The sequence below is a fragment of the Phoenix dactylifera genome, unplaced genomic scaffold (genome assembly GCF_009389715.1).
Source record: "Phoenix dactylifera cultivar Barhee BC4 unplaced genomic scaffold, palm_55x_up_171113_PBpolish2nd_filt_p 000432F, whole genome shotgun sequence".
In the NCBI taxonomy this organism is placed as follows: Eukaryota; Viridiplantae; Streptophyta; class Magnoliopsida; order Arecales; family Arecaceae; genus Phoenix; species Phoenix dactylifera.
Window position 1 is genome coordinate 185,856 of NW_024067868.1, and position 24,861 is coordinate 210,716.

General features: G+C 38.5%; 2 protein-coding genes across 6 annotated transcripts; one reads left to right on the plus strand and one right to left on the minus strand.

Annotated features, from left to right (window-relative positions):
* The first annotated feature begins 2,619 nt into the window (after positions 1–2,619).
* LOC103723703 (tetraspanin-18-like) lies at positions 2,620–8,199 on the plus strand. The gene is made up of 6 exons (XM_039118860.1): positions 2,620–3,024; positions 3,184–3,283; positions 4,643–4,723; positions 4,821–4,925; positions 5,826–6,020; positions 7,914–8,199. Exons 1-6 carry the CDS (start codon positions 2,846–2,848, stop codon positions 7,983–7,985), a joined length of 732 nt encoding a protein of 243 aa, XP_038974788.1. The 5' UTR covers positions 2,620–2,845; the 3' UTR covers positions 7,986–8,199.
* Positions 8,200–9,915: 1,716 nt separating this feature from the next.
* Positions 9,916–15,721, minus strand: LOC120106018. Of its 5 annotated transcripts, none has more exons than XM_039118857.1 (7): positions 15,343–15,721; positions 14,335–14,396; positions 14,092–14,238; positions 13,431–13,507; positions 11,470–13,353; positions 10,877–11,069; positions 9,916–10,793 (listed from the first exon to the last, which is right to left on the minus strand). In XM_039118857.1, exons 3-7 carry the CDS (start codon positions 14,228–14,230, stop codon positions 10,126–10,128), a joined length of 2,961 nt encoding a protein of 986 aa, XP_038974785.1. In that variant the 5' UTR covers positions 14,231–14,238; positions 14,335–14,396; positions 15,343–15,721; the 3' UTR covers positions 9,916–10,125. The 5 variants fall into 5 exon arrangements, with proteins under 5 accessions (XP_038974785.1, XP_038974787.1, XP_038974784.1 ...); XM_039118859.1 differs by having other exon boundaries at positions 11,470–13,341; positions 15,343–15,720; XM_039118856.1 differs by lacking the exon at positions 15,343–15,721 and adding an exon at positions 15,140–15,303.
* Between the last annotated feature and the right edge of the window lie 9,140 nt (positions 15,722–24,861).

Below are 24,861 nucleotides of genomic sequence, written 5' to 3' on the forward strand. Positions count from 1 at the left end.
TAGAAGAATTGTCACAAACATTATCAGGAGTATCTTCATTTCTATCATCCTCATTCCTTAAATCTTCAACAGTCTCATTTTCACCCACTTTAAAATGAGACATTAGTAAAAATAATCTGCCCAAATAACAAAATAAACATCACAAATTTAACCTATATTATTTTGCAGGATCTTCCATGTGTCCAAACTAACATCCAGACAAGCAGCAAGCAGGACAATTAACACATTTGCATAAGAGGAAAGCAAAGTTTGTAGCCAGCTAAGAGAATAAAACCAAAGCACATCATGTTTTTCCTCGGATCGAAAAGAAAACAGCCAGATCAGAGCAACATCCAAGCTATGTAATAAAATGTTTCAAAATTAGCAAAGAATAAAACATTCTAGTCCCACATCCAAGCTATGACTGCACATATGGGATGGGTTATAAATAAAATTACTACTAATCATGCTGCCATGCAAGAACTGATTATAAATAAAATTACTACTATATTTCAAAATTCCGTCTCTGCTCCTTAAAATTCTTGGAGACTTCAAAAGTTGGAGCACTTCATGTGGAATCTATGAGGTCCATCCATTCATAACGTTGGGATATTAATATGGCAAATAAGCCAGAATGGAGAGAGGTGAGTAGTCACTTATCCAGTTAAGAGCTGCAATAAAACACACCAACATGATAGTCAAATAAAACCAAGAAATCTTTCAAATTCCACCCCTTTTCTATTACCATCTTTATCCCTTCCTGTTATTCCTATTTCTCTATTCTATTCTTCTCATTCTCATTCCAGTCTCTTCTATGTTATTTGTTGTTGTTCTCTTCATCTCGGGACTACCACAAGACTTGCATAATTTAGAAAGAAGAAAGAACCGGAAGCCTGATATGAGGCTCCAGATAAATTGCTTCTCAGGAAGTCAAAAACTGAACTCCTTGAAACTAGACTTAATCTACTCTCTAATAAACTGGACTTCATATAATCAAAGTTATAGTATTCATAGGAAAAGTTCTAGAGGAGGCTATTCATTTTAAGAGTTTTAAGGATGTCTAAGATGCGCACATATCTCTACATATGGTGTTACCTAATTAAATACAAGTCCATCGAACATCACCAAAAGATAAATCCTGGGTAACAGAGGGCTACGATAGGCGCTGCCCATGAACAATATGATATGCAGTCAGATGGTCAGTATGGTATGTCCAATTTTGTACATATGTGGATATAACACATTCTAAACCCTTCTGCAAGTTAAGCTTGTAAAACTATAAAATCATGGCATAGTTCAGCTGAAGAAAGATTTTGGTGACAATTCTGTGATACTGCTTGTAGTTGGAATTTTCTTCAAGAAGCCTAGGCTATTATAAATAATCTTTAAGCAAACTTGAGTTCTTGAAAGCAGAGGCTCAAAATAAGTGGATTTAAGGACGGCCGGAGCAGGAGGTGGGAGGCAACCTAGCACTCAGAAGTAGGGGGAGTAGAATAACCTGAGAGCCGACGACGACGAGCGGAGAAACCCTAGCACTCGACAAGCCGCCGCCGACGAGCCTCCCCCGCTCTCGTCTCCCCTCTGCACTCGACGAGCCGACGATGACGAGCCGACGACGCCTCCACCGGACCCTAGACGATGACGATGACGGTCGACGAGCTCTGGCCCTCTGCAAATCGCGATTCGGCAAGCCCTAAACCGGAGCAGGAGGTGGGAGGTTGGGCATCGGTGACGGTGAAGGGTGAGAAATCCGCTAATCATCCCAGGAAAACAGCAAAATCAGAAGTAGGGACCCTGACGACGACGAGCCGACGACGACGAGCGGAGAAACCCTAGCACTCGACGAGCCGCCGCCGACGAGCCTCCCCCGCTCTCGTCTCGCCTCTGCACTCGACGAGCCGACGACGACGAGCCGACAACGCCTCCACCGGACCCTAGACGACGACGACGACGACGACGACGAGCCTCCACCAGACCCTAGACGACGACGACGACGGACCCGGTCGACGACGACGGACCCTAGCCCTCTGCAAGCCCTAAATCGGTTACGGGTTACCCAAGCAGCCAGCCAGCCAAGCTTCACTGCTTAAGTCTTTAATTCCCAAATTGAATTCGGGCCATGATGTTGGGCTTGGTTCGGGCTGGCATTGGGCTCGGGCTTGGTCCGGGCCTGGGCCGGGCCAATGGGAAACCCGAGCCCGGCCCGAAATAAAATTGGGCTTAAGTTTGCAGCCCGAGCCCGGCCCGACATTCATTGGGCCTAGCCCATAGCCCGGCCTGCAGGCGGCCCGACCCGATGGGCTTCGGGCCGGCCCGAGCCCACTTCCAGCCCTACCTCTCGTTATGTCTAAAACCATCTTACCGCACCGCATCCCACCCCTTAAAAAAAAAAAAAAAAAAAAAGACAGCAGCAAAAAAAAAAAAAAAGGAGTTATTTAGAGAGCGGATCTCAGCGCGATTGTAAGCCTGTCGACGCGTACGCGTGATTCAACAGGACACAAATTGGACGGCAGGCAGGGTGGAGCCCCCTGGTTCCCGCGCCTTCCGGTCCCTCCGCGTCCAAAGCCACGGCAATAATAGACCCCTCTGTTTCCCGATAACGACAGCTCCGAGCCTCCAACTCGTCCCACTTCCATCCCTCCCTTTTCCCGGCCTCCCCCTCCAATCATCTCCCCCACCGCCACCCCCTTCTATGAAACAAAAATGCCAGCCAAAAAGCGGGATTCGGAGCCTAGGATTCGTATCATCTCATCTCATTTGATCGAGAAAAGTCGATATTTTTGAGAGGGGTTCAGGCTTTTTGATGCCGTCGGCGCTTCCTTATCTTTGAGAAAGAGGGAGGGGGGGAAGAGAGGCAAAGGGAGAAATGCGTCCTAGCTTCTGCCAGAGCTGCCTCGCCTTTTTCCTGAAGTTTCTGAATTACCTCCAGACCTTCGTCGGCGTCTCGCTTATTCTCTATTCGGTATGGATGCTGAATCACTGGCACCGACACGGTCACGGCGGCAGCGGCTTTAGTTTCGATTTCGACAAGCTTCCAGTTCCTTGGTATTCTTCCTCCCGCTCCCATTTTTGGCAAAATTTCATGCTTCATTGGAACCAGCGGAACTTAAATCTTGGTTCCAAATTGTTTCTTTTTTAATGTTATATGATAGACTTTTTGTGATTGATTCTTGTGATGAAGTGGTTTGATATAAACTGGTACAGGTTGGTGTGCTCGTTGATGGGCATCGGGTTCTTGGTGTGTTTAATTGCTTTCACAGGGCATGTTGCTGCCGAGGCCATTAGTGGCTGTTGCCTCTGTTTCGTATCCTACTTATGAATCTATCTCTCTCTCTCTTCTTCTTCTTCTTCTCCACTTATTTTGCATCAAAACATTTTAGTATCATTCACTGTGCAGAACAATTCTGTGAGCAATTTTTCATCATGTGGCCGACTAGAGATTGGTAAGTGGTGACAGATGCTACTTAGGGCTTGACTTAAAGAAAATGTTCTGTTATATAAGCAATGTGTTTCTTTGTTACTAAATCTTGGTGATCTTGAAATGCCAGTACGGGATGTTCGTAGCCTAATTCTTAGCAAGTGGCCTATTTGGAGAAAAACAAAAATACCGAATGTACTATTTTGTTCCTTTTCTTGGTTTATTTGGTGTCGGCAGAATGTTCTTGCAAGTACGCTCTGACATTTTTATGCCATCTTTTCATCATCTACTTTGTTCTTTTAGTTTAGTTTAGGTACATCTTTGATCATCTATCTTCTCGTGAATCTCCAATTCATGCTATCTACATTTTTTTCACTTATATTCACGATTGTTCTGTAACAAAATTATAGTAACATGTAAGCTGTTTACTGAAGGACATGTCTGAACTAGCATATAGATTTAATTGTTCAAATACATTCTTTAATTTTGTCTAAAGTGGCTTGGTGCCGAACAAAAAAACAGAGAAGGTATTCTGAATTACTTAAATATAAAAAAGAGCAAAAAACATCAATATAAGCCTTTGAAAATCTGCTGAAGTTAAGAAAAAAACATGCAACAAAAGAAAAAAATGCAAGGCAAGTTTGACTACACAATTTTTAAAGAGAAACTGCATACTCACAAAATTAGATCATAAATGCAGATCCTTGCAATGCCTTGACAAGCTTTTAATTATTGGTGAAGGTGATGGTGAACGAAAAAAATGAAAAGAAGTTGTACCCTAATTATTACCATATTAAAATGTTTCAGTTGCTAATATAAATAAAACCTCCTCCTTTAGTCCAAGCGCAAATATTTGAGGGCACCAGCATGATATCACTTGGCGCTATCTATTTCAATCATCCTAATGAAATTCTAAGCATTAACAATCTATCATCCAAGTTCATCGCTTTTCTGATAAATTGCAGCACACCTGGTTAAAATTATCTTGCTGACCATGCTTCTGACAGTTGACGTGTATGAAAAGTTGCATGTTGATCATTACACTATAAGTCTTTCCTCTCATCATTGTTTTGTAGAGCAGTTATCTTCATTAGTTTGTCCTTCTGGATCATTTTAAACATTTTAACACCTTTCTTTTTATTTGTTCTACAGATCTCAATGTATGTTATTTTCTGTTTCTTTTCTTTCTTTTTTTCCGACACTCAGTTTGAGCTTTCATGGTTTACTTAACTGGGTCGATCACAGTATGCAGTTTTGACCACGATTTTAATTTTACTGGAAGCTGCTTTGGTGGGCGATCTTGTATTCAACAAACACTGGGAAGAGGTAAGTTGAAAGCAGTCAAAATTTGTATGACTTCTCTAGAGGACCATGCCTACTTGCATTGGTAAACATTTATGCTGCCTTATGTCATGCCTCGCAGGATCTTCCACATGATGCTACTGGAGAATTAAAAAGGCTTCGAGCCTTTGTTGAAGCCAATATAGGTGTATGTAAGTGGGTGGCCGTAACTGTATTGGTGGTTCAGGTATCCAAATACGCTTGTCCTTATTTTAAAGTATAGAATAGCATTATGTCTTGCTGAACTGACAATAAGCATAAATGGCTGCTCATCAAATTGACACACAATGCTCCAAAGTATTAAGCAGCTATTGGTTTTTTTCTTGCTTTATTTAAGATATAATAATTATCAACGTGCTATAAACTTCAGTAAAGCTTTTAGGAGTGCAAATTGAAAGCTCAGCAGACAAATGCAGAAGGAATACAAAGCAGCATCTGATTAATGCAATAGCGCAAGCATGAAGACAATCATTCCCACATGGTTGGTAATAGTGCACATGAAGGAAATAGAAAATAGAAAAGAGGTGAAGACTATGCAAGCTACCAAAAAAAGACAAATAAATTGTTTATGCATGCCTCTAAAACAACCGTCAAACAATAAATTATAAAATTTTTTTCCTCAGTAAATCACAGTTGTAGTGTGATTAAATTGTAGATTGACTAAGCCATTTCATTTAGAGATATAAACAATGAAAATGATGCTTCTTGTAAATATTATTTGTTCTATGATCAATATTATTGTTCATGCCTCTAAAACAACTGTCAAACAATAAATTATAAATGTATAAACTTTTCCTTAGTAAAATCCAAGTTGTAGTGTGATTAAATTGTATATTGACTATTTCATTTAGAGATATAAACAATGAATATGCTGCTTCTTTTAAATATTATTTGTTCTATGATCAATATATTGTTCATTCGGGTAATAGAATATGCTTCTTTAACAGATGTCCTCGAGCACGCATTGTTAGAAACATGAAACATGTTGAATTGCTAAGACTCTCAAGTTTTGCTTTAATAAGAGCACTGCAGAGAATAAGTATAGTTTATTAGAAGACTTTTGCTTTATTTTACATCTTCTATGCAGGCACTCTCACTTCTGTTAGCAGTGATTCTGCGAGGAATGGCCTCATCGAAAACTGTGGACTATGATAGTGATGAAGAATTCTTTAATGTAAGAAAGCCCCTGCTAAATCCACAAGGTGGTCCAACTTTTGCTTCAACCTCTTTTGACAATACAGTGATTTCCTCGGACACCTGGAACTCACGAATAATGCAGAAGGTATTTTTCTTTCATTGTTTTGTTAGGATTTTTCATCTCAACGTATATCTATGATGATCCCAAGTAAGATTTTCATATCTAGTGGACCTCAGCTGAGTACCCAAATAGGACTGATTGTTTCATTTTATTAAGTTGGAAATTTGGCAACGTTGTTCATGTAGAGATGATCATGAATGTTTTTTGCATATGCCCGGCTACAATGTGTGATGTCATGTATATATAGGGGCGAAATGCAGTTTGCATGGTAAGCTGGACAGGCTATCTTTACAGTCATAGAGTTGCATTTGGTGCATTAAACCATACCACCATGAAATAATGTGTTCTATTTTAAGGTCCTTTTCAGAGACACTGAAGAGGGCACAAGCCTCAGAATATCTAGATTTTAGGACTAGCAAATCCTCCATTTAGATGGACTTCAGCATCCCAATAATCTAGAATTGCAGGAAGAGAGCTCTCCTCTGATTTCGCCCGCTTCTAAGTTTTCAATATCCCTGCCTGATTTTTTATCCTGTTTCACATGTATGGGTAGTTGGAATCCAAACACGCACACCAAGAGTGATTTACAGACCTCTGATTCTCCCGAGTTTCCTGACTCCTTTCTCCTCTCTTAGTTAAATCAAAGGCTGCATATTATGTATCCAAACACACACCAAGGGTGATTTACAGACCTCTGATTCTACCAAGTTTCCTGACTCCTTTCTCCTCTCTTAGTTAAATGAAGGGCTGCATATTATGTATTTAACCCCATGTACAGGATATCAATACAAATAGTGCAGTTAGGCACCCAATCAACCTCATCCCACACAGTGCACTTGATCATGAATCCTCAAGGAAATTAGTATATTGCCCAAAGCAGCCTGCATTTCAATATAGCTTCATATTTCTGCTCTTCTAACTTAAAATCCATGTGCACCAGATATTGATGTCAATCTCCCACATCATATCATTCCTTGGAGGAAAAGAAAGCAGCATTGTTGCTGGTTCAGATGGTCTAGATTTTAGTGCATCCATCAATATACTAATTGTACTAACAGTTTTCAAATGCGTACATGATTATATTAACAAAAAAAATCGTATTGTAATGGTGCATTAAGGGTTTTAGCATTCATCTCCAAAACTCCAGATTATTTAGAAGTGTACAATGCCAGTGCCCAGTACTATTCAGGCAAATGATTATTGCTGTTCATCATAATTTTGAAACCAGTCCTAGTTAAATAACTGCATCTTAGTGCATTTTTTGATTTAACTCAAAAGCATTATGTTTCAAGGGTGATATTTTCAAGTTTTAAATTTGGAGACATAGTCTTGTTTGAATGGGGCAGTTTTGAGTCCATTTATGAGCCTCACACATTTCTTTCTTGATCTGCAAGATTTCCCATCATTGCTGACTGAACTGTATAGTGATAGTTGCAAGGAAAAGCATCCATGTGTTTGTTTTTATCGAAATACTCGACTATCATAATGGATGTTAAGTTCAGTATATTAATGCAATTAATGCAATTAATTATAGTCCCTTTCCCAGCTTTCAACTCACTTTTGCAAATTAATGCAATTAATAAAAACAAAGTTCAGTGTTGAATCTACATTTCCAATCTCATCTGCTTTGGTGTTTCTCGTGATTAATTATGAAATAGTGCCATCGAGTTTCATACCATTTTTAGTAGGCTTTTTTGTGCAGTCTGATGATGGTTGAAACCTGAAACATGAGCATTCCACAGGTTTGTTGGAAGTGGGATGATGTGCCTGTTCTCATAATTAATTCATGCCTATGGCCCTTGCACGCACTGTGCAACCCTATTCATTTGAGAGAGTGATATGCATTTGCTTTTATTTTCTGATGCTTTTTCTTTCTCCTCTTTTTTCTTTTCTTTTTCTTTTTTTTTCAAATTGCAGTATGTTCTTGGCCAAAGCCAGCTTTCAGACAATGCCATGGATCCAAAGACATCGGGTGATCTCCACATCTAGTGGTAGCTATGAGGACCAAAGTCTATTCATTGTATTCTTCTGTAAGTAGGTAGAAACTGTGTGATGGTTTGCTAGTATTCTTCTGTATAGTTGTGGAGACTGGCTTGTATAAATCCGTTGCTGCTTCTGTTATCCTTTTCTGGAACATACGGTTGGAATCATTTGAACTTTCTAAGAATGATTCAGTAATTCAGAACTATGTGATTAGTTTTGATTGTTGGATTCCTGTTTTTTTTTTTTTTCCTGCCTTGGTTGTGGTAGTACTAGATGCATTTCTATGAGACCAGCATCTAAATGCAGGGGACCATTAAAATTCCAATAATGGGACCATTAGTAAAGATTCCTTGCCTCTGCCATTGATCCAAAGAATCAAATGAAACCCATGAACAATCAATACCCCATGCCTTTGGGCATAAAAATTAGGCATAGCTTGGGCCCTGGCCATGGAACGATCAATTAATTATCTCAAAGAGGCGCATGAGGGACACAGAAAGCAGGGCCCTCAAATAATTTTTGATTTAGAGGTTTCTAGGGCATGTATATGATACAACGTTTAATATGAGGATACAACAAAGCCATGTTAATCAAGTTCTTGCATTATATGAGCGGAAAAAAAAAAAGATAAAATAATGATCAAACCCTCCATGGCACCTGATGGGTGAACAAAACAAAAACTTGAAATCGCACATTAATGTTGGATTAACATTGTATTTAATTAACTAGTGATAGTGATAAAAATTGAATAGCTTAAAACAATGGGAATCCGGTAAGGGGGTGAGAGATTCCACAGAAGATCCAGATTATCAGTACTGGATGGGCAGTTCATCTGCTTAGCTTCGATAAGATTCCATCTCGTAAGGTTGTATACAGTATATATAATTATCATAATAACAATAACAAAACAATGACAATGATAAAACTCTAGAGCATCTCACTCTTGACAATTGCAAAAACCAACTAGGTAACAGAAGAAACAAAATCAGCAAATCAAGAAGCAAGCAATACCGACACCCCAATTGTGTATCAAATATAGGGGAACACAATTGGTGCATCTTACTTATAGTTTTATATAGTTGGTGCACTTTCAAGAATAAAACTCATTGACTGGACGAAAGAAAAGACTGATCCCTTTTACGTTAGTACCCTTACCGACAGGCCAAATCACATACAGCTCATGCGATGGCCATTAGAGATTGCCAGGCGAATGCTGTAAAACACAAGCAAGAAACACACACACCTTTATCCAACACCAAACCAAACAAATAAACTGAGAAGACTACTCTGGTGCTAACCCCACAAAAAATTATTTATCTCAGGGACTGACCCACTCCAGAGTCAATTCAATAAGTCAGTAAACCAACTTCTACTCAAATGGATATAAAATGCACCATCCCTTGTACAAACTATAGCTATATTTCAGAGGATGTCAAAGTGTTTCAGGGCCCTCTTATTCTTTCTTTCTGCAGCCTGTGAGTTTAATAAAGACAGCCTCATAATCTGATTAACAAATGTTATCAGAGTCTAATAGGATAAATAAAACAGTAGGGAAAAAACTGCAGTTTAATGTTTCACACCTCAATAGACAATCTGGACTGTTGCAGTCCTCCAAGAAGGAAACCACATGGGCAATCGTTGCCAGGAGGAGATTTCTCAGAGCCTGTCATTAGGACCACCCCTACTGCCCACAGCTCAGAGCTTCGGGTTTAAATCCTTCTAAGACACTAATAAGATCACGGGGGATAAAGTTGGACATATCCTTCAACAAGAAGGCATTATTGACCACACCAAGCTTTAGAGAACATAATGATGACTTCTACTGTACTTGTCAAAGCATAAATATCATTAGCATTAGATTGTAGAAATAGATTGTAGACGACTTAGTAAATAGTGTAATAAACACAAGATTAACATTGTAGAAACAAGAAATGGATGGAGGGGAAAGCATTACCATTTGCCAACAGCTGTATGAACAATCATCAAACACTAGAGAATAATAAAACATTATCGCTTGTGGGAATATAGATATTTAAACAATGCAATGGCCTTCATTTCTACAGTGAAAACAAGGACAGTAATTAACAGAGGCCATAAGGAAAGAAAAACGTTAAAAGAGAAGCAATGAAACTAGCTAGGCACCTCATTACAAATATGTACCAGTAAAGTCTGGCAAAGCCTCTCTGACCAAATCCTCCAAAATCTCCCTACCAATCTCTGTACTAATTTCATCTATTTCTGACTTCATTGATTCAGCCCATCCTCTTCCTTCTACCTCCCTCCTCAAAACTCCGTCCACCACAAGAATGCTGTTGTCGTCACCTGTCACCAGCTTCCTCTCACCTGAAAACCAATTCCTAATGAGACCCCATACTTCAACGCCATATGGAGTATCAGGTGAAGTATCCTTCTGGGGATGATGGTAAGGACCCTTCCATGGGTATGCATTCAGTAAGGTGGCCTGACCAATTTCTAACAATGCTGCATTCACCCAGTCGAACAAGAGCCTCTGATTTGATCTCCTCTCCCTGGACTTAGCCTCTTCCTCTTTCTGATCCAAGAACTTATCAAGCAATATAGGATTTAAGGGGCTGTCCACCGAATACCATCTAGAAAAAACCATGTCAGACTTTTCACTATCTAGGCCAGCAGATGACAATAACTTCTGGACAAACATAACTAGTTCTTGTCCTTCGACATCTGCCTTGGACAAAGCCCTATACAGTTTTGAGGAATTTGGTGATGATGTTTTCTGGTGGACGTCATCCCATGATAATGAACGGGTGACCGACTCAATTGCTGGAGACCTAGACACTGCTTTTGAAGGAAGATGATACAGGAAAACATTAGCATTCGGAAAGAAAAGATTTGCAGAGCAAGGTAAGACTGAAACTTACATTGTTGTCCAGCATTGGCACTATCAGATGTCTGGAGCACATCATCATTGGCATCATCTTCAAGAGGAGCATCTAGAACTGAAGTGGGGCTGGGCTGATCATGCTTAGTATCTGAATTTTTGGAGGACCTGAACTTGTCCTGGTTCTCACTCAAATTATCAAAAGTCCTTGGTTCGTCATGAGAAATAGTAGCCTGTCAGGAACGAAAATGTTTTTTGAGCAACAAGTTGAATGGAAAAATCAGTGCAATGTGAGATCAAGTTTAGCATGCATTGATTATCTATAGAGCAGCATATTTTTAAATGCAAGAGTCAAAGTGAAGGAAAAAGGAGAGGCGGAGAAAAGAGAAGATATTCCTTTCATATTATTTTACGATTATTAACAAGAAGAAATCAAAACACAACAGTTCAAAGACCCCACAATAAGGAACAAAAAATCATGCAGCATAGCTACAAGGAAAAGACTAGCATCAACCACCTTAAAAATGAAATTACTATTTTGCATAGCAATATATAATTCATTAGAAGTAAGAATGCACATTATCCACCTTAACCAAGATAAGGTGGAAAAGATATAAACTACACATAACGAACCTTAAAAGAGAAAGAGCCTTGTTTGGATCCATTGCTGGCCGGCGTTGCTGAGGCAGAACAGGCAGATTTTTCATCTAAATTTACCGGTGGACATTCCATGAGTGATCTATTATGAACTGATTTTGATGAATCATCATTTTTATCAATGATTGTCTCAGCATCACCAGTCTGGAATATATCATCAGAGCCCACCGAGGGGGAAGGAACAGGTTTCTCTCTGCTTGCTTTCTTACTCTTAGAGAAGAAAAAACTTGAAAATTTTGCCCTGAAAGACGATTTCCCGTTCTTAGGCTTTGCAACCATAGGTTTATGAATCTCAGAGTCAGAAGCTTTGACACTCAACCGAATGCTTTCATAAACTGAAGATGAGACTGGGACAGATTTTGACCTTGATAAAGTCTGGGGGGAGCACTGCCCATCTGCAACTTTTGTCCTACCAATGGATAAGCAGGCTGCCTGTGCCCTCAATTCATCTTCTCCTCCACATGACCTGCTATTCGTAACTGTAAGCCCTCCATCACCACCTTCTTCTTTCTTCACCCCAGGAATGGCAAGGATCTCACCCAAAGTGCTCAAGCTCCCAGGCATTTGTATTTGTTCTTGACCTGTTTCATTAGATGCCACCAAAGCCAACCTCTCTGAAAGCCGTTTCTTTGCTTCCCTAATCACCGAAGACTCAGGTGAACAGGATGCCCGGCTAAAAGATGAGGCCGAGTAAGGACTGCTAAATCTGTTAGTGTAATCCCATGAATATCGTGAAGTTGGAGTCACAGTCTCGGAGTCACTAATGCTACCACACTCATCTTCCATGTACTCATTTTCTGATTTATAGAATGAGCTCTCATCTCCAACATATCCATTTGAGTGGACTGAAGATAAGAAAGATTCATCCCTCCGGTGGCAACTCAGACTCTCTTGCATCTGCCAAGTGATCTCCTTGGCTACTTCTCTTGGACCTACGGCTTCATTATCCCCAAGACTTTCATAAACATCATTCTGTTGGAGCAGTTCAGTAGAAGTGATAAGGGGGTTTGCCTTCATCTTCATGTCACAGGGCTTTCCAGGGCTAGGCTTTAAGACCACTATCCTTGTTGGCTGAGATAAGCTTTCGGTCTTTGAATTGGTGAAGCTATTGCTCCAATAAGGCTTGACTGTCTCCCATCTACCTTTGTGAACTGTTGGATATTGCTGTCTTTTCAGCAGTTTTTCACCTTTTGTCTCGACTGTTTTTGACGGCTTTAATATAGTAATGCATTTTGTCTGTGGTGCTGGAGGAACCATATACAGCTCTCTTATTTTCTTTGAGAAGAGGGAATTCGGTTCTTCTAGAAATTTGATGAATAAATCTTTGTTTGAACTCAGAACCTCAAGGGCATCTCGAAACTCCTTGGACTGAAGAAGTTCTTCATCTATAGCTAGACGTTTAGCTTCCATGAATTTCTGATGAACAAGAGCAATTCGTTTCTCATTTTGGTCTTTGTTACATCTTCCATTCTGTTGATGTTGATCCTTGATGCGGCTGGTTCTTGATGGTTGTTGCCAGACTTCGTATACATCCTTATATTCCGTCTTTCCATGGGCACTCTCACGTGGCATTGGCTTGTTAAAATAGTCATCTTCCAGCTGCCGGCAACCCCGAAATGATCCTGTTGAGGTAGTATTTGAATAGCCATCTTGTGAGTTCCCTTTGTTTGCAACTAATACATGTTTCTGAACTGGCAGATCATCATCAAGACCCATTAATCTAGCAACGACACTAGGTGGCTTCCGCTTCATCTCTGTTTCTCTCGACATCTCCTGTGCCATTAGCATTTTCACAGGTGTTCCACCTGGTCTCTTGCTTGAAGAACTCTTGCTCAAATTGCTAGCTATCTGCAATGCAGTCTAGATCAGAATAGAGAAAAAGCTTCACTAGATAGGGATTACGTTTCATCCAAAGCCACACTGTCAAGATTGCTTACTTGTTTGTCATCTACATAAACTCCAGTTGAATCCATGGCTTTCTTAACATCAGATTGGTTTCTGTGAACTGGAGAACCTGCTCAATGATTTATCCATATAAATAACAGCAGGAATAATTTTAAGAATCAATCATCAAGTTGGATTGGTGTTTAGAACCCAGAGAAAGTAAATTTCATGTATAACAAAATAAAAAATGTGATCAACAAATACAAAAGGCAAATATAATCTTTTCATGCAAACAATTTTTTGCAAAGAAACTGTATTTGGTCCAGAAAGAATATACTGATTTATCACCATACCTATGGAGATACATAATATCCTAATTCATGAAAAAATGGCAAATCAGATTTTAACTTGAAAAGAAAAAAAATATATTTACATAACAAAACTGTAAAATAGAAACAGCTTCTGAAAAGTCCATAAATCAGAAAGCAAAAGAAAAAAGCACTGGACTGACCATCTACAGGCAGCAATTTTGTGTGTAACCTGAGTAGTTTGAGTATCAAGGGAAAAACAAGGAGCAATCATGGATGACAACAATTAAAAAACGTTCCAATAAAGATATTTAAATAACTTTCAGAAGACCACAGACTCAAACACAACACTTTACAGGAAAATAATGAGAAATTAACAGCATCAGGAAGATGAGTCTGAAGATACCATCTCTATGAGCTTTATCAGTTAGCAGGTTAGCCCCAGCCATGCCAGCATTCAAGTCGAACATGTTAATCATCCTTCCCATACAACCCGGGAAGGGCTTCTGACGATCCTGCACCTTCTGCTTCTGAAACTCGCTCATCCGAGCACCTGTAAGATTGACAAGGAGAAAGAAGATAAACCCATTAGAAAATAGTTCTTCACCATCATTCTAATCTCAGGACTCAGTAATTTCAAATCACCTACCAGGGCTGTCAACCGGAACATTTCAGATGTATGAGATAAACAGCCCCCCCTCAAGCCTCAAGCTACAAGAGTACAAATAAACTAACATTAGGAACTACAGAATTACGCAGGATGAGAATGCAAAGTTGGCATACTTATAGCCAGAAATTCCGCCTTTAAAACGTAAGAGAGATAATATTACTGCAGCAAAGGAGGACTTCTTTGGATTAATTTTACTAAACAGAGCATTACAAGACCTATAATTGACACCCTAATCCCATTCCTTGTGCAATCTATACTTCAATAATGATGCTACTTTAGCTTATCTTTTTACCAAAATTGGCACAGAAACAATTAATTGTTGATAAAATTTTCGTAATTAGAACCCATAAAAAAGGTTCTTTATAAAAGTCTCATCCTCAAAAAAGACAAGCAATGACACATGAAACCCTAGATTCGATTGGGAGGGTGGGGGAGGACGAGAGAAAGCGAATGAAAAAGGAGGAAAAAAGGAATAACCAAGGATTCAAAAAGACGGAGATACGGAAAGAAAGAAAACTGACACAGCGAATTTATAAAGACCAGTATTTTTTGAAAAAATAAACCATGATCCAAGAGAATGACGTACTCTCTGAGGGAATCTAGCTGTAAAAAGCGTACATTTTTTTCAGAAAGATAAGGAAATAAGAGAGAACAAAGAAAAAGGCACAAAATTTTATACAAAATCACTCCCAACCCCCAATTCGAATCCAAATTTCAAAGATCTGCACAATAAAACACCAGATTCCTCCCCAAAGCCAACAATATATCACCCCTACGGCCCTACCCCGGAGTACGAAGAACTGAAGCAGAAAAGGACTACAGCAAGCCATAAACCACCCCAACCGAACAAAGCTGCATTCCTCCAGAGAAAGCGATTGGGCGAGCTTCGGGAACCGAGATCAGGAATCTAAACCATCACAAAGTAGATCACCCAATAAGCTCCCATCGGTTCCCACCCCCCCCCCCCCCCCCCCCCCTCCCCCCTACCTTAATCCCCCAAAATGGCTCCGCCGCCAGAGGACCGCGTGATCTCTGACCCATGCTCCGGCATCCGTACAGCTTGTCGCCGGTGGCTCCGCCCCCGCGCTCTCCGGCACGATCGAGAGAGAGAGAGAGAGAGGTGGGCTTAGTGCGTGGCGGACATGAGAGGAAGTTTCATCCGTTCTGGTAAATATACTGGATTTAAATGGTGGAGCGGTTGGAGACTAATAAATCCACGGCATTTCTAAGCAAGTGCACGCACCCTTGTATCTTAAGGGGGAGTGCACTTGTTCCCAGGCACACTGAAGAGGAGCGTGATATGCATGAGGATACACAGTAAAGAATAATGGCCAGTGCCGAAGTCACAGCTACGTGGGAGCGATCTTCTGTGCCAGGCGAGTGCTGCGCTTAATAATTGAGTGGATCCAGAATTTAGGTGATGAATTGCGGTTGCTGCGTCACATCCTTAGTCTCTTAAGGAAGTATGTCTTCCATCGGGCTGTCCATATCTTTTATGAGATAAATAGCATGGCTCATCATTTAGAAAATTTTATTTAAAATAACCATGTTTCGGTTCGGTCTTCTGTATATTTTTTCTTCTTTCTGATTTTATAGGCTACACCCACATCCAAATCGTCCATATAATAATAATAATAATAATAATAATAATAATAATAATAATAATAATGTTACAAGAAATTGGACACATACACAAATTAATATGGAAATGCTCTGAACTCGAGTCTTTTCATTGGTATTGTGGGTCCCAGTGGAGATGGGCCCGGATGTGTCCGTGACCGCGTGCAGTTTGGGTGGTTTTTTTTTTGAGTGATCCGGCTGTCTCTTTCTCAAAACAGTGTGCTGGGTCTCACCCGTCCTTTCTCACCTTGTCGCATTTTATTTGGATACTTCGCCCCTCAAAAAAATCTTAGTAGGAGGAGATAAAATGACAAGAGTAATGTTTGAATTGGAAAAGAAAAAATTTTATATTCTCGAATCATACCAATCACCTCATACCAATCTTAAGGATCGGGTTATGACTTTCTACAGCCAAGAGAGGAAGACATACATTGCCATATGATCTATGCGGTGTATAATATAATTTATTTTTTTATATATTCATATTTTGGGTAAAAAAATAGAATGATATACTATTTTTTGCTTTTATGGTATATAATTTTTTTAAAAAAAGAATTTTAACATGAATATCTTTCTAAATATCGAATTTTGTATGAATACTCTTCTAAAATTAATATTTGCATGTATACCCTACTAAAACACGTGTTTTGCTATTCTACCATTTTTAATTCTTATTTTTACATGTATACCCACACCATCTAACGCTGTTAAAAGATTAACGATTTCAAATTAAAATGATTAAAATATCTTTAATTAGTAAATGTGCAAAAATAAATATTTATAAGGCGATCGCGATAAAGGACAAAAAAATAATTTCAAAATTTTATTTTATTTTTAATTAAAATAATATGGCTTTTATTAACGGTGTTAAAAAATCATTATATTAGAAGAATTTGTGCAAATATAGTGTTTTATAAGAGTACAAAAATAAATATAAATTTTAAGAGGGTATTCACATAAATTTAAATTTTTAGAAAAGTATCCATGCAAAAAAAATCCAAAAAAATATTATATTTATTGTTGCACGGAAGAATAATTAATTTTTTTTTTAAATATCAACCATTAGACAGCATTTGATCGTCAAAGTACTCCAATTGTATTCGATCTCAAAAAATTAATAATAGACCACCAAAATAGACCCTCAAAATACATGGCATCATGGGTGGTGAATATGCGATGCTATCTTATGAGGTGTGTGCACAAAAACTCTCAACTAAATATAATTAATCTTGCTGTTCATGGCCCATACACATTGAATTAAATTATTTTTAAATACTATAACATGTGTCACATCCTCAACCAATAATAGGAAATGTGGGACGACAACCGCCATACACTGGTAGAGCCCAATCCCATAAGCATGCAAGGCAATCTATTAGTAATGATTATATAAATCAAGTCCAGCAACTATCAAGCAATATACAGACAGGTAAACCTCTAATGACTTGGTATGGTCCCATGCATGCCATTCCAAAAATATGATTAATAGCAATACGACAAGCTAAATATCAAAACATATCGTTATATGAATCATGAAAATAACTACTCAACCACTCTTAAGATTTAAGAAGATATGCAAAAACAACATTGTTGAGGCAAAGGAGAGAAATAAACAATAAGTTCAATGTGCAGTAACTAATCAAAAAATTTTATTAAGGAAATTAAGCATCTCCAACTAAAAAAATATTTTAATAAATTATGGATGTATAAAATAAAATAATTTTGTCAAGAAAATATATGATTTCCACAATAAATATTTTACATATATTTCCAAAGAACAATGTAAATGGCATTTTCCAGAATATATATTTCATTTACAAATATTTTCAATAAGCAATTTATAATCTATTTTCCAAACATAGTTTTTAAGACATTAATGTAAGAGACTACAATTTTATTTATTTATGTAACAGAGTTCAAAGCACTGCATTCAATCTTTATAGAGAAGATCCAGTATATCAGATTTTAACCATCGCAAAACAAGTCCGATGAACTATATTTAATCTATATAAAATAGGTCTAGCATTTGGTATTTAATCTATATGAAATAGGTCCAACAATGCGATCTCTAACCCTTGGATTGGAAAGGTTGGAAATATAACCAAACTGAAAGTCTGAAGCAAGCACATAAAACTTAAATTACTTCAGCTTCATCTCATCAAATAATGATCCAAAGAACTCTTTTCCCAGTAAGAAAATTTTAAGGAAATGAGTACTTGGTTAATTGGTCCGATTGTTCATTCTCTCAACTCCTCCAGATGTTGTCAGCATATATAAATTATTAATGTCCGAGAGAGTTAGGTATCCAAACTTATTATATTTAGTAACCGAGTGCTTTAAGACTATAACTGAATGTTGAGAATCGCAGCCTCTCTCAGCTAAGCTTGTTAAGCTGGAAAAAGTACCTCAAGATATGTATATATATAGAGATTTTAACCTATATTTTAGGAATCGAGATGTCAAAAATATTTAAGTAATCTAATTTAATTGTCATTTTAAACTGTTTTTAAAATATATTTTTATATGTTTTGATGTAAAAATATTTTTTTTAATATTGTAAATTTATACCAGATGATAACTTGAAATATTTTAAGCTACGTCAACCAAGATAATAAGGGTACGTTTTTGTTCGCCCAGCTCTCCGGTAATTGCGAGAACAGCCTGACCCCAGTGTTTCAAGACTTGTCGGCAAGGAATGCAAGACGACGGGAAGGGAAACTGCAATGCTAGCTTCAAAATTCTAAACTGGGCGGGACAATCTTATGAGCAAGGCCATTTGAACCCATAAGTCACGTACGTACGTACGTAGAAGGTTCTCACACCAATGCTACTACTCTCGTGCGGTACATCATGATTGGACCATCTCCTCGTGAATGGTAGCCATCCCCACGAGCCATTCTCGCACGAGGAAACTCATGGCTTGAGTGCAATTCCCTTTTATTGCTGTATATCAGTCGGACGACCCATAAGGATCGATGGAGAAAATACAAATGGTTTGGTGAGATTTACTAAATACACGTGGCATGGAGCAGTAATATTCAAGGGGGATTATATCTTGCTTGGTATCTGGATCTGCTTAATGAACAGGTCGAATCAGATTTGGACCGGATTCGTCTTTGATCTAGCCTGGTCTTCATATCTGCTTTTCAAGCTCGAGCCTGCACTTATCAGGCTTCGTACTTTCGGGCTAAGACTCATGCTTTCTGGACTTTTTATGCAAGATCATCAATGAAAGACATCCAGATTCATCCGCAAAAAAATCGCAGCCAAATCATCATCTAATACATGATAATAATTTATGGAGCAGTACATTTCCAGCAAAACCGTGGTCATTAGGCAATGTTTTATTTAAAAGAATCAAAAAGAAAAATCTAAGAAAAAGGAAGGGCCGAAAAACGGATGTGAAGGGAGAGGGCTCAACAAAAAGAGCAATAAGGCAAGGCTTAGAGTTGGCCTCGACATTCTCCAACAGTTAGGATCGGCCCAACCCTTAGGCGACTTAGGCGGTCGCCTAAGGCCCTGGCACAAAAAAGGCCCACCGCAGGAAAGGCCTCAAGACAAAATGAAAAGAAAAAATGCCCTCCTGTAAGTTCGCCCACTGCAGGGAAGGCCTCAAAAAGACAAAACGGCCTTAGGCCCCCAAATATATTGGGCCGCTCTCGACAACAATAGCGGCGCTTTCTCGACCTCCTCCTTCTTTCTCTTCTATCATAATTCTCCTCACCGCTGCCACCGCCAAGACCACCGTTCTTCTCCACTTCTTTTAGCGTATAGAGAAATGCCGCATTTCTCTCAAGAAGTAGGGGCATCTTGCAAGTCCTCAAACAATAGATGAATAGAACCAAGCTCGGGCTATGGGCGTGGATATCCAACACTATCCCCAACCACCCACCACATCCAATGATATCCACCACCAACCACCATAATCGATAATCTTCACTACCATCACAGTAGATAACAATCTCCACCACCACCTTTGCCAATGATCTTCCTCACCTATCACCAACGGTGAGCGCAAAGCCCAAAATGGCATAACCAAATGATTGTTTAGCCAATGATGGATTTCGCGCCACGGAATGAATCGAGCAATCAACACTACCATCCATTACCTCCTATAATCTCTACCATCATCCACCATTGTGAATAATTTCTACCACCTACACCATCATCGACGATCTCCATCACTAAATACCACCGTCGATGATCTTTAGCATTACCCACCATCATCGATGTTTCCATCAACTACCACTGCCAATCTCTATCGCCATCCATTACTTCTACAACCTCCGTTGTCACTCATCATAATTGATGATCTCTACCATCCCTCTCCAATGTTGATGATCTTCACCACCATCCACCACCTTCTACAATCTAGACCACCGCTCATCAACACTTATTTTCTACTATCACCCTGCACCGCATACCATCTGTACTATATCCCATTATTGTCAACAATCTCCATCACCACTATCCACCTCTTACAATCTCTACGTACAATTTCCACCTCCATGATGTACTATCTTCATCATCCCACAATTGATGATGATCTGCACTGCTGCCCACAACAATTGATAGTGGTAGTGGTTGCTAATGCTCAAGTTTAGAAAGGCGATGTAGACAATGGACAACAACTAATGCACATGTTTCAAATTGGTGATGCAGATATATTAAAGTAGCTAATGCACAAGAATCTGATGTAAACTTTTTCATTAGGAGATATAGTACATGTGTCAAATTTGAAATGGATAATGCATATATACCCAAATTTTCTATAAGATTTATTTTTATTTATTATATTTAACATTATGCAAGCAATCTCGGCCTCTATCAAAATGTGTGCACCGGCAGGTAAGCATATGTAAATCATCTATTTCATGTGCATTGACGATTTATAATGAATGTTAAAATATGCACATCACTAATTTGAAATTGGTGCATCGGTTATCATTTGATGAGTGCATTGCCTGTTTGAAACATAAGAATCACTTGTTTAAAGTGTAGCAATAAAGCATGTGTGATCGCTTATTTCAGTAATATACATCAGAAGCATGATGTATGCATAATCTTTCTAAAACTTGTAAATAACATTTATGTGTACCACCTCTTCAAAATGTGTACTTGTAATAATTTAATATCTTATAATGTATGTATCAATAATCATCTAATAAGTGCATTACTTATTTATGTGCATTACTTGTTTAAAATGTGTATATTGGTATATGAGTAATTGTGTGTGTGGATTGCTTATACTTATTCAAAATGTGTATATTGGTATATCAGTAATTATGTATGTGTGGCTTGCCTATTTCAAATATGTGGATCGGTAATTTATAATATGCATTTCCTTCTTAGATATGGGCATCAAATTCCTTTGAATCAGTTTTATCTAAATGGGTGCATCATCTGTTTTAAACATATGGATCATCTGCTTAAAATACATGCACTAGCAATTCTAACGATTGAGCATGTGTAAATCACCTATTTTTGCATCAACAATTTATAATATATGAATCATCTTTTCAAAATGTATGCATCAATGCTTTGACGCACTTCATCTTTTTAAAATGCATGTATCATCATTTTGAAATGCATGTGCATCGTCTTTTTAAAATATTCGTATCAACAGTCTCCACCACCATCGTCTTTTTAAAATATTCGTTTCAACAATCTCCACCACCACTATCAATGATTGTGAGCAGTGTTGCCAGAAATGGTGAATGGTGGTGGAGATCATCGATGATAATGGATAGTGGTAGAGATTGTTGATAGTGATGGTTGGTAGTAAAGATTGTTGATGGTGATGGATGTTAATGAAAAACGGTGGAAATCAATGATAATCATGGTCAGTGGTGATGGAGATCTATAGTAATAATAGGTTGTGGTGGAGGCCAATGATGATGGTGATGGATAGTAGTTGGTAGTCCACCATCATTGTTGAATGGTTGTGCATGGTGGTGGAGATGGTAGATAATGTGTTGGGTGTTTGTGGATAGTAATAGAGATCATTGACAATAGTATATAGTGTCGTCCATACCCTAAACTATTTAGAAGAACATTTATATATATATGAATTTGTATTGCTTGTGAACCGAAAAATGTGTATTCATTTGAGAGCAGAGGACATCATAGTGTAAATTCAAAGCATACTCATTGAAGAAAAGAAATACCTACTTTCCAAATACAAAAATAAAGTAGTTTTTTTTCTTTTTGAAAAATCTTTGAAATGATTCATTTCTTTTGGGAGCCACTATCTTCTGTTTTCTCAAGATCAACTTTGACGATAGCATTCAAAATAGAGGTGCTTATGGCAGTTCAAATTTTGTTATCAGGTGCTCCAAAGATTTTTTTATAACTACAGGTGGAGTTCAGATTTTTGATACTACAATCTCGATGACAGAACTGCGAGCAGCATGGAAAAGTTTAACATATGCTATAATAGTTTTAAGAGCCCCAAATATTATTTTAGAGGGAGATTCTTTGATAGTTGTTAGATGGCAATTGGCTTCATGACCTCTAGAGGGTTCAAATTCATAAGCAAAAAGGTTATACTCATATTCTTAAAAGAACGGACTAACATGGTCAGCCATCTAGCTAACTTTCATAATTAAATGCCACCACTGTATGGATAACTCTTATTGTGAAAAGAATTTGAAGTATCATTTCTTATTCGATCCTTTTGAATTCCATATTCGAAATTGCAATCGGCTCTACTCATTAAAAAGAATTGATGTCCTCGTCAGGAAGCATCCCGGTCGACCCGTGGTCAGTCCCAATCCATATTGTAGTGTCTCCTAATCTACATAGGTTATGGGTCAAATCTACTTTGATATCATTTATAACAATCCAAAATCTCATCCAAAAAGATAGCGATAAACTGTTATTTAGATTTTTTGATCCTGCCAAAGATCTACCCAGAATAACCGATGTGGGACTAAACAGACGTTCCGGGTCCTCGCGGGAGAAGAATTGGAATTCATGGACGCAGGCAGCATGGCACAATCCATTGTTGTTTCACGCGGGTAGCACGAGGTTGCCACTGGAGACCACCTCTGGTCCCCCAAGGTCAGTCCTTTTTCGCCCAATGAAACGCTTCTCTGCTCTTCTTTTGATTGAAATTGGATTAAATCTATTATTTTTTGTTCCTATCTGGTTGTTCTTTGTTGCAGGTTGGATTGGGTTTAATTTTAAAATCATGGAATTTCGCTTGACTAGCATTTATATGTTTACTGTATGAAACTTTGATTTACAGGGGATTTGGGATCGAGGTTTTCTGTATTGTATGGAAGTAGAACATCTTCATTTTGTGTAATTGGCTAAAATTGGATGCAAAGGTTTTGATTGTGATGTTAGTTGGTGAATTTTTAGGTTGTATGCTGTGGAGATTTGGTTTGTCGATTCCTTTCCCCTTTATTTGGTTGAAATCATGGGTTCAATTTGGAACCTGCGAGGAATCCGTGAGTTGTAAAAAAGTTTGTACTGACATAGAAGCTGCCTAGTATTGCTCATACGAATTAGGTCCTGTTTGGGGGAGCTGTTGGCATTAGAGCTGCTGGAAGTAGAGCTGTCTGAAGTAGAGCTGTTATAAAAAGCTATTTGCTGTTTAGTAACTACATTCGTCAAGTATTATGGTACTTTGTTTTGTGTTTGGTAAACAAACTGAGAAAGTACTTTTGTATGACAAAATTACCATAAAGGACATTGCATAGTATTATACAACAGAACATAATAAAACATAACATATATTAGTACATAAATATACGATATAGTATAATATTATTGTAATATAAAATAATAATATAGCATAATAGTAATATAATTATTAGAGTAAATTAATATTTGGTAATATAACATAATATTAAATTATTTAACATAACATATTAATGTATTATGATATAATGTAATATATATTATATTTATAGTATAATACAATAATAAAGGTATAAAATATTATAATTATTAGTATAAATTAATTTTTCATAATCTAACATAATATTAAATTATTTAAAATAACATATTAATGTACTATAATGTAATGTAATATAATATAATATTTATAGTATAATACAATAATAAAGGTATAAAATATTATAATTATTAGTGTAAATAATTAATAATATTGAAATATACTTATTTATTATCTTATTTATTCATTCATTCATTCATTTATATAAATATTTATTTATTTTTTATTTTTTTATTTTTTAAATTTTCTTTTCTTCTCTTTTTTCTTTCTTTTTCTTATTTTTTTCCTTTTCTTTTTCTTTTCTTTTTTTTCTTCTCTTCTTCTCCTTCCTTCATATCCCCCGTTCTTCTTTCTTCTCCTCCCGCGCGGCCGGTGGCGCCGGAAGGGGGCTAGGCCGCCGCGGCCGCGAGAGGGGGCCGGGCCGTGGCCGGCGGCGCCCGCGGCAGTCTCGGCGGCCGCGGCTGGCCCCGTAAGAAATGCCCTCCTCCCGCGAGGCCGTCAGCGCCTGGCCTGGCCGTGGCGGATGCGGGAGGGGGGCGGGTCGTGACCGCCGGCGGCCGTAGGAACCCCCTTCTTCTTCCTGTTCTTCGGCCCCTCCCCACCGTGAGACCTCCTTCTTCTTCGGCCCCTTCTTCCTGTTCTTCGGCACCGCCCCTTTTCATGACGGGTCGTCGCCGGCGGTGGCCGCGGGAAGGGGAAGACGACCTGTCTTCCTCTTCTTCGGCACCTCCCCACCATGGGGACGGGGGAGAGGGAGGGGGTGCGACGGCGGGTCAGAGGGAGAGGGTGCAGCGGTGGGGGAGAGGGAGTGGGGTTGGGTGGGAGAGGAAGAGATGGTGAGAGAGAGGTTTTTGGGAGGAATTTTTTTTAAAATGGGGGTATTTTGGTCAAAAATATAGCTTTCCGAAAAAGCTGAAAACAAC

Coding starts and splice junctions, on each gene's coding strand:
- LOC120106018 (XM_039118857.1), bottom strand. CDS start 14,230: ATGAGCGAGTTTCAGAAGCAGAAGGTGCAGGATCGTCAGAAGCCCTTC. Junction 13,508..14,091: donor TGATAAAGCTCATAGAGATG/GTATCTTCAGAC, acceptor ATCATTGAGCAG/GTTCTCCAGTTCACAGAAAC. Junction 11,070..11,469: donor AAGGCTCTTTCTCTTTTAAG/GTTCGTTATGTG, acceptor CGTTCCTGACAG/GCTACTATTTCTCATGACGA.
- LOC103723703 (XM_039118860.1), top strand. CDS start 2,846: ATGCGTCCTAGCTTCTGCCAGAGCTGCCTCGCCTTTTTCCTGAAGTTT. Junction 3,284..4,642: donor GTGGCTGTTGCCTCTGTTTC/GTATCCTACTTA, acceptor GGTCGATCACAG/TATGCAGTTTTGACCACGAT. Junction 4,926..5,825: donor TAACTGTATTGGTGGTTCAG/GTATCCAAATAC, acceptor TCTTCTATGCAG/GCACTCTCACTTCTGTTAGC.